The sequence below is a fragment of the Choloepus didactylus genome, chromosome 26 (genome assembly GCF_015220235.1).
Source record: "Choloepus didactylus isolate mChoDid1 chromosome 26, mChoDid1.pri, whole genome shotgun sequence".
NCBI classification, from domain to species: Eukaryota; Metazoa; Chordata; class Mammalia; order Pilosa; family Megalonychidae; genus Choloepus; species Choloepus didactylus.
This window is the reverse complement of record NC_051332.1, coordinates 8,522,878-8,533,180: the sequence shown is the minus strand read 5'-3', so window position 1 is coordinate 8,533,180 and position 10,303 is coordinate 8,522,878. Positions and strand designations below refer to the sequence as shown.

The window sequence follows — 10,303 nt, the reverse complement described above, 5'->3', positions numbered from 1 at the left end:
CCAATTAGCATATGAAAAGATGTTCAACATCATTTGTGATTAAGGAAGTGCAAATCAAAACCATAATGAGATATCACTTCACACTCACAATAGTGGTTATTATTTTAAAAAACTGAAAACAAGTGATGGAGAGGAAAAGAAGCAATTGGAACTCTAAAGCATTGTCAGTGGGAATATAAATTGGTGCAGTCATTGTGTAAAGAAATATGGTAGAACCTGAAAACAAATGTATTAACACTATATGATCCAGCAATCCTGCTCTAGGTATGGCCTCAAAGAAAACAAAAACAGGATCTTACAGATATATGTGCACTAATGTTTATAGCAGCATTATTCATAAAAGCTGAATGTCAGAAACAACCCAAAATTCTGTCACTAAATGAATGGATAACCAAAATGTGGTACAGACACACAATGGAATATTATTTACTTGTAAAAAAAATGATGTTATGAGACATGCTGTAACATGGAAAAACTTGAACAAATTATTCTCAGTGAAATAAGCAATACATGCAAGGACAAATATTGCATGATGTCACTTATAAAAGATGTCTATAATTAGAAAATCTGCAGGGACAGTGAACAGAATTTACCTGGAGATACAGAGAAGGGATCAGAGGGAGGGTATATTTGGTGGATAAGGAGCATGTGTAAATAAAATTAATATTAAAAACTACTTACACTCTCATGCTCCTGTGGCAATCCTGAACCCTCTGATTGTTTTTGGGAGGAATTAATCATTGTGAGTTTTGATATCAGTAATGAAAAATTTTCTAAGTAGCACTGCCTATTTTCAGTTGAGAAAATCAACATAATATTCTTCATGGTATGTGGTTGCCCCTCCTGAATAGTTTTAAACAAAAGTTCATCACCTTGTGTACAAGGACTAATTGGTTATGTTCCATTATTTTATTAATCTTTCATCTCTACAAACTAGTGAGAACATGATGCAACCTCTGAGCTGTAGGCACTCAAGGCAGACTTCAGGGGAAATTTTCCCTGGGAACAGGACAGCTGTCTTTAAGCCTCTGATACTCACTCTTAATGGGAGGCTTTAGAGCCTGCAGAAAGGATCAGCAGATAAATGGGTCTGGCTTAGGGGTTTATTTGCACAGACCATGACTGGCTTCAGGATAGAGACAGAAACACCACAAGCCTAAATGTTCCAGGATCAAGCCAGTCTGTAGAGTCCTTTCTAATAAGGTGATCCAGAAGATCATCCATAAGTGATGCCAGAAGAAAAGAAGAGAATAAGCTTTCATTTGACTTGGACCAGAACATTGTATACATGAAGGGTGTGAGCATGCATTTTTATTACATTCTTTGCTTTTTTTCTCTCTCTTTCCCTTTGTATTTTCCATCCCTCTCACTCTTCTCTGTATTTTACTATTTCTGTTTTAGTATTTGCATTCACTAGAGTAGTTACAAATTTTTCACTGTTCCTTTATGGAAAATGAATGCAATTTTATTTTATATTTTATGTTTAGCTTTAACCACTCCATCTTAGAGGACATGCATTATTTTGTGTAGTTTAGCATGTTGAATAGTGGTTCTTAGCCTTTTGGGTGTGGAGCACTCTTTTAATAAATTGAATACTATTGGGACCCCACCCCACCCCCACATACACACACAATTTGTGTGTGCATATATCCATAAAGTGTTTATTATAATTTCAAGGCATCTGGTGGAATGGATACAGAATCATTATAATGGATTTTCTTCTATAACATATAATCATATATTAGACCTAATTTTTGATCTTGTATTTATGAGATTAGGTTAAATTTCTTCTCTAGTGGTCTCTAGCCATTCATCTAATATTTGAAAGAAAAATTGAGATTGTTGCTTTGATTCTTGTAGGTTTAATCACCAAAGATCAATTCTATAACTACACCAATATATTAGCTCTATGGCTCTTTTTGATCTGGTGATTATACATGCATGCCTACAGTAAAGGAACTACCCATAGAATTACCCATTAGAATATTAAAATTGGTCTCCTTGTCTGTAAATGTCCCCTGGAATAATTGTTCTCATGCAATCTTAGAACATGCTGAAGGTAAGAAATATGAAATCACCATCCAAACACACTCACAGAGTATTGTCCCTGGATGGCCATTCTCTCAGATTTCAAATGTCTTGCGTTACTCAATGAATCATTTTCAGGAATTAATGCCAATACCTTAAAACATCAAATAAATACTCATAAATACTCATAAATAAATACTCAAACTCCTCTATATCCAGCCAAGGATTTGACTCACCTTATGAAATGTCACCCATACAACTATATGAAGCTTCTTTTTCTCCCCCATACAGGGACAGTTGGCAACTAGGATGAGGCTCTAAAACTCACAGAAATAATCATAACTTAAAAAGAACCAACTGCAATCATGTGACTCTTCCTTATTGCCAGACCTCACCAGTATCTCTGTTTTCTTTTGGTTCCATTGATTGCTGTCTGGTAACCTGTCTTGCCATAATGCTTCTCTAAGTTGGGAATAATCATAGTAAATGCTACAGAAGGTTGTTAGGAGGATTAAATAAGTTATTATTCATAATGTACTTAGAATATTCTTGCTAGTGCAGAGTGAGTGCTAAATAAATATTATTTATCTTTGTTTATTTACATTCACTGATTTTAACAGTGTGTCTGAGCCACAGACTCATCTGGGGAATGGTAAGGGGCTGAAGTGAAGGAGGGAGACACAACTCCCCAGACTTCTCAAGTTCTCCCAGCTCTTCTCTCATGGTCTCCCTTCTGGACTCTTCTAATTTCTCATAGATTGCTAGGGTTGTGCTAATCTGATTTACTTCCATATTTTTAATTATGTATCTAGTTCTGAGTCCTCTGTTTAGTTTCAGAGTCATGCATTCAACTAGCTTTTAGACATCATTAATCAGTGGGTTCACAGATTCAAAGACAAAAGGTACAAAAGTAATCCTATCATTTACCTTGAAAAAACAGATTTTCATTTTATAACTCATTGAATTCTACCTATATTATATTATCTCATTTAATAGCACTATGTTATCCAACTTGTCTTTCAGGTTAGATTATCATCTCTCTTTCTTTACTCTCTCCTCCTGCCCTCACACCTAATTATTTACTAAGACTTATAGACTCTACTTTATAAGTGTATATGAATTCAATGTTTATTCCCCCTGGTCTGGAAGTTGCCCTAGCTTCCTAGCTTGTCTCCCTAGCTCCAGGCTATTCACTCTGTAAAAATACCCTGTACATTGTAACCAAAGCCATTTATCTAAAATATGAGGTTCAATATTTTACTAAAGACTTTTATCCCTTCATCTAGGGTCTTTCACAGTATAGACCCTGAATATTTCCTCCTCTGTGAAGACTTCCCTCAAAACTTTGATGAGAAACACTAGCAATTTCATAACTGTACCATGCACACATGCTGCAAAGAATAGAGTCTATATTAGATAACAGGCAAAAACCATGAGTATGCTTTGATAGGCTTGAGTGATGGTTGAATACCAAAAGGATGAAATGGGAAGACTATAAACAATAACTTTATAGAAACAAAACAAATCAAAGCAAAAGATATCAAAAAAGATGGTTCTGGCACTGAATATAGAAACTAGTGTGAAAGCCTCCCTACAATTTCATGTATGAGAAAATTCAGTTTCAGGTGTTATCATAGCTGATTTGATGGCTGATGAAATCTTAGGGTGCACTAAAAGAAATACAGTAAGGAAGGCAATTGTAGCATTTTTCATTGTGTAATTCATCCAAGAATGATCAACAACAGCAGACAAAATGATGCGGGGAATACAAGGAATATCAGGGAGAAACTCAATGCCAACTCTTTAAAATAGCATTTGAAGGACATAGGGCATGTTTAAACCAAAGCACAGAGGAGTGTTATTTTCCTCCAGATTTCTGAGGATTTTTCTACAAGTCTTGTTTATTATGTCCCCCAAAAGTAAGTCTAAGCCCAATGAGTAAGATTTACAGTGAAAATTAAAATTTACCTTAAAACAACAAAAAAAGAACAGGAAAGCCAGGATTTTGTAAAGATAGAATGATAAGACCTGGAAAAAATTAACTTTTCCACTATTTCAAGAATTTGTGTATAGCTACTTCTTAGGGTTGTGGTTGAAGAAGTCCAAATTAAAAAAAAAAATGACTAAACTAAATCATCCTTAAAATCCTTTCAGTTCAGAAAATATATTAATTTTCCTTTTATTTGCATTTCCATAGTTATTTTCATCTTTCCTAATTATAATAAAATGAATTTAGCATCCTTTTGTTTGAATTCAGGACCTCCTACCTGCTGTATATGTGAATTTGGACAGGTTATTTAACTTACCTGAATTATTTTTTTTAGCATTTATGAAATGGAAATAATACTTATCTTACAGGATTACACTGAGGCATAATTAGAAAATTCTATGCAAAATATTGATGTGTCATCTTTTCCCTCTTTTCTCCATTTCCTTTTCCTTTCCTTTCTTTGTCTTTCCATTCCTATCTTAATCCTCCATGCTTTGACTCTCTTGGTCATTTGTTTTTCTTTTCCTGATGGCACTAATTTACCTATCTAGTTGGCTGCATTCAGTCCTCACTCCCATACCAGATTTCCTTCTGGGGAATATTTGCTGGTCTTTCACTAATAGTGGCTACAATTGCCCTTCTCTTTATGAATCTAATGATTACACCTATTCTTCCAATCTTGCATGAACAATGGGAAGGGTAGTAAGCAATGGAAACTGATTCACCTTATTGTGATTATTCTCCTTTATTCAGGATAAAATCTGACTTCTATGGCAATACAGAACCACACTTTGATAACAGAGTTCATCCTGTTGGGCATCCCAAAAACACAGGGGCAAGAAACTATGCTCTTTGCAGTTTTCTTGATCTTTTACCTCTGCACTCTACTGGGAAATCTGCTCATCCTTTTAGCTGTAATGTCCAATTCCCACCTTTATACCCCTATGTATTCCTTTCTTTGTAAACTTTCAGTGCTGGACATTGGTTTCTCTTCTCTGAGCACCCCAAAGTTGTTAGCCATTCTACTGGTGAGGAACCACATTATCTCACTGGGTGGTTTCCTGTCCCAGGTTTTCTTTTACCATTTCCTGGGCAGCACTGAGTGCCTGCTCTATACAGTGATGGCCTATGACCACTTTGCTGCCATCTGCCACCCACCGCATTACACCATCATCATTAACCACAGGGTGTGTGCCTTCTTGGCTGCTGGCACCTGGTTTACTGGCTCCTTTCATGCCACAAGTTTCACTGTATTGACATTCCAGCTGCCATATTGTGGATCAAATGTGGTGGACTGTTTCTTCTGTGACATTTTCCCTGTGGTCAAATTGGCCTGTGATGACACCTTTATCATTGAGACTGTGAGCTTCACCAACATTGGCATTCTGCCCATGACCTGCTTCCTCTTTATCCTTGCATCCTATGTGCGCATTGTCGTTGCAATCCTCAAGATGAACTCTGCTGAGGGGAGGCACAAGGCAGACTCTACCTGTGTCTCCCACCTCACAGTGGTCACACTGTTCTTTGGACCCTGTGCCCTGATCTACACCCAGCCATCATTGAGCAAGGTCTTGGTCACCCCGGTGCAGATCTTTGGCAATGTATTCACCCCCGTGCTGAACCCCACAATCTACACTCTGAGAAACAAAGGTGTTAAAGGAGCTCTGAAGAAACTTGTGGGAGGCCAGATTACTTCAGAATGAGGTCAGTAGTCCATTTGTGGGTAAAATTGTTTTTATTTTCATTTCTGTAGTAAAATAATTCAAAACAATCTATCCATGCCAGTTGTAAGTGTTTTTATTGTTTCACAAACACACCTGGGAAGGGATTCAAATTGATATGAACCTGTGATGTCTTCCCTATTCTCAAAGAATAGATCACTAGCAAACTCTCTCTAAAGGTCAAAATACTAAATATTTTTAGGCTTTGTTGGCCTTATGGCCTCTGTTATAAATATTCAAATCTGTTCTTGAAGCATGAATGCAGCCATAGAAGATATATTTAAAAACAAATGTGGAGATACCCCTAGAGGGTAGGGCAAGATTGTGGCATGGTAAGGTGTGGTATTTAGTTTGTCCTGTACAGAAACTAGGAAATTGCCAGAGTCTGTCTGGAACAACTGTTTGGGGGACATGTTTGACCAGATACAGATTGTAAACCAGTCTGGAATGGGTGGAAGGGCTGAGATTGCAGCATAGAACTGCAAGTCAAGTTCCCAAACTGTGGAGCCTGGTACCTTTCCCCTACTGGCATGGCAGGCTGAGTTGGAATACTTCCCTGTGGGAAACAGAAGTGCTCCCTAGTACAAGCAAGGGAAAGTAGCTCAACCAAGCTTCAACAAAGTTTTAATTAACACGTTTGGACTACTGAATGCAAATCATGAGCACAGGTAAACCTGGAGCAAGCAAGAAAGGAACCATGAATTCTCTCCTGGCAGATAGGAGGCAGGGCTAGTGGAAAAAAATATAAAATGAAACAAAATAAGAAATAAAAACAGAGGCTTTTGGAGTTGGCTGAGCTCAGAATACTGTAAAGGGGCTGTGCCCCAAGAAAAGGGGCACATAGAGACATGTACAAATTCTAGCTCTTGACTGGCAAATCTTGGGGACTTGGAACTGCTTCTGAAAGGGATTTTTTTTTCTTTTTTTTTGCTTTTGTTCCCCCAAATATTCTAAGTAGCTCATTGGAGAAATCCTCAGGCATTTTCAATTGTCAGCAGTGACCCAGGCAAGGGTGGAGTTAAGATAGATCTCAGAGACAAAGTAAGAAGTCAAGTGAAGGAGATAATTCCCTAAGGATGTATCTCCCCAAGGAAAGGGGGGGGCAGCTCAAATGGGAAACCTCCTTCAGAGAATTCAGGACCCAGAGGCAGGAAAAAAAGTAATTTTAAGCTTGTTTTCTGCCTCCACTTACAGAGACATATTCTTGTGAGAATTGAAGGCACCACACTTCCTTATGCCTGTGGGGAGCTGCAGGCTGACAAGTGTCACCTGCTGGGCAGGAGAGGAAATGCAGTCTAGAAGCTTCATAAAAAGCCTGAAAACCTGCTGGCTCTCATCCTCAGGTTACACCCTCAGGTTGCTGATTACACCCCCCTCCTGAGAACTGGGCCTGTCTAGAATGGGAAAATCTGATTGTGGTCAATCATATCTGGGTAGACACCTCTTCAAAAAAAGTTTTCATAAAGGCTGGGCAAGAGTCAGAATAACAAGAGCTAAAAAATTCTGATCAGTTAAATAGAAGCTATTGTAGAGGTCTAGTATAAGTTGCACTTAATGCCAAAAACAGATACAGAACAAAGCCAACCAACAAGAAACTCTATGTAAAAGAGGAAAAATGATCTCTAGAATGAAATAATCAAGGAAACTAGATGCCTAGATACTAACAAAAAATTATGTTACACTAGGAAAAAGGAAGACATGGCCCAGTCAAAGGAAAAAACTTACACCTCAAACAAGATACTGGAGTTGAGCAAACTAATTAAAGATGTTCACATAAACATGCTAAATCAATTCAGAAATCAAATCAATGAGTTGAGGGAAGATATAAAGAAGACATTGGGCAAACATAAGAAATAAATTGAAAGTTTGTTAAAACAAATGGCAGAATTCATGGAAATGAAAGGCACAATATAAGAGATGAAAAACAATGGAGACTAACAACAGCAGATTTGAAGAAGCAGAAGAAATGATTAGTGAACTAGAGGATACAACATCTGAGATTGCATACACAAGGAGAACCGATAAGAAAAAAATGGAAAAATATGAGCAGGGTCTTGGGGAATCAATGACGACATGAAGCACATGAATATATGTGTCAGGAGTATCCCAGAAGGAGAAGGGAAGGGAAAAAGGGCAGAAAGAATAATGGAAGAAATAATCATTGAAAATTTCCCATCTTTTATGGAAGACATAAAACTACAGACCCAAGAAGTGCAGTGTACCCCCCCAAATAATAGACCTGAATAGACCTACAACAAGATACTTAATAATCAGATTGTGAAATGTCAAAGACAGAGAATTCTGAAAGCAGCAAGAGAAATGCAATCCATCACACACAAGGGAAGCTCAATAAGAACATGTGCAGAATTCTCATCAGAAACCATGGAGGTGAGAAGACAGTGGTATGATATATTTAAGACACTGAAAGAGAAAAACTGACAACCAGGAATTCTATATCTGGCAAAACTGTCCTTCAAAAATCAGGGAGAGTTTAAAATATTTTCAGACAAAAAACACTGAAAGAGTTTGTGAACAAGAGACCTGCTCTACAAGAAATACTAAAGAGAACACTAGAAGCAGGTAGGAAAATACAGGAGAGAGAAGTCTGGAGAAGAATTTAGAAATGAAGATTATCAGTAAGGGGAAGAAGAGAGAGACAAAAACACTAATATGATTCATGAGTGAACTTTGAGAACTAATGTTGGGAACACATGTTATCAGGAGATAAAAAGAGGGTAGAGATTAGGCATTTGATACTGAATGAGTAAAGAATGTTCAACAGGATTGATGGCAAAGAACCAGAAATTATAGCACAATACTATCTGATAGTAGCACAGTATTGTAAGTACATTGAACAAAGCTGAATATGAGTATGGTTGAAAGAGGAAGGCTAGGGCCATTAATGACACCAGAAGGAAAAATAGAGAATAAGGACTGGAACTGTATAACTTAGTGAGACCTAGGCTGGACAATGATGGTGATTAAATGTACAAATATAAAAAACTTTTTACATGAAGAAGAAAAAATGAATGTCAACATTGCAAGGTATTGAAAATGAGATGGTATAGGGAAAATACAATAAACACATATTAGAGTCTATAGTTAACAATAACATTGTAATATACTTCATGAAATGAAACAAAGGCAATATTCAAAAGCTAAATGTCAATAAGAGTGGGATATAAGGAGGAGTACAGGACTCATAGTTTTGCTATTGTTTTTCCTTTTCAATTTATTAAATTTTTTATTCTTTGTTTTTTTTTTTTTATTATTTTCCTCTTCTTTCTTTGCAGAAGAAATGGAAATGACCTCATATAGATTGTGGTGATGAATGCATAACTACATAATTATAGAAGGAACCATTGACTGTTGACTTAGGATGTATTCTATTGTGTGTGAATAAAACTGTTTAAAAATAAACAAAAAGGTACAAATCCTGGAGAAAATGTGGAGAGATGAATGTACCTATTCACTATTGGTAGGGAAGTAGAATGCTGCAGCCCATCTGGAGGGCAGTGTGGTGGTTACACAGGAGGCTAAGTATAGGGTTGCCATATGATCCTGCAAGCCAATTATTAGGTATACACTTGGAAGAACTGAAAGCAGAGACATAAATGGACATTTGTACCCTGGCGTTTATGGTGGCAGTATTCATGTTTGGCAATGGATGAAGGTGGCCTAAGGGTACATCAACTGATGAGCAGAAGGGTGAATTGTCATGTATGTATACAATGGACTATTGAGTGGCAACAAGAAGAAATGAAGCTATGATACATGCAACTAGGTGAATGAACCTTCAGGACAGTATGTTGAGTGAAATAAACCAGAAGCAGAAAGACAAATATTATAATGCCTCAATATGGACTAACTATAATGTGCAAACCCTGAGAATTGAATTCGAGAGAATAGGTTATCAGGGAACTGTAAAGTTTCCTAAATTGTAAGGTATTACAACAGTCACATCTATCCCTAAGTTGTTATGGTTATTTCTAAATTCTGGGGTGCTGAGCTCTTTGTGTAAAATCTGGTTGTTTCCTGGAATTTCAGGTATCTGTGTGACACCTGAGACTCAGAGCTAGAGTTCAGCAGCTATGGAAGTCAACATTATCCCATATAGCAATTGTTTACAAGGCTGAAAAGGAGATCATACTTCAGTTAGAGATATGAATGAAGCTTATCTGGTAAGGACTAAGGGAAATCGAACTAAAGGTTTAGGACAATATTGACAGTGTTTTAAAACCAACTTCTGTGTGAGACCAATGGAAGAGATGTTTATTTGGTACAAAAATCTATATTTTCTGTAGCAAACTCTCCAATTTATCTTATATGGTCAGTTTATTTGAACACCATGAGTATATGGAACCTTGAATAGGGAGTGAGATCTAGTTGGTTTTTACAGGTTAATGGGGAAGCCCTGATATATCCCAGAGTAATTTGGGCAGAGAATAAAACTATTTGCAAAGGACCCTTGAGTGACTGGGGAAAAAGGTGGAAATATTAAACTTCCCCATCTGGGGAATTCCTGAATTCTCACAAATATTATGGACTACTAATTTAATAAGCC

The 10,303-nt window shown here is 37.0% G+C and overlaps 1 protein-coding gene across 1 annotated transcript; it reads left to right on the top strand.

Annotated features, from left to right (window-relative positions):
* Positions 1-4,788: 4,788 nt before the first annotated feature.
* On the top strand, positions 4,789-5,721 carry LOC119520729 (putative olfactory receptor 10D4). Its single transcript, XM_037818691.1, has one exon. The coding sequence runs from the start codon at positions 4,789-4,791 to the stop codon at positions 5,719-5,721; it is 933 nt and encodes a 310-aa protein (XP_037674619.1).
* The last annotated feature ends 4,582 nt before the right edge of the window (positions 5,722-10,303 follow it).

Bases quoted from the DNA above. Each gene is read 5' to 3' on its own strand.
- LOC119520729 (XM_037818691.1), top strand. From the start codon at position 4,789: ATGGCAATACAGAACCACACTTTGATAACAGAGTTCATCCTGTTGGGC.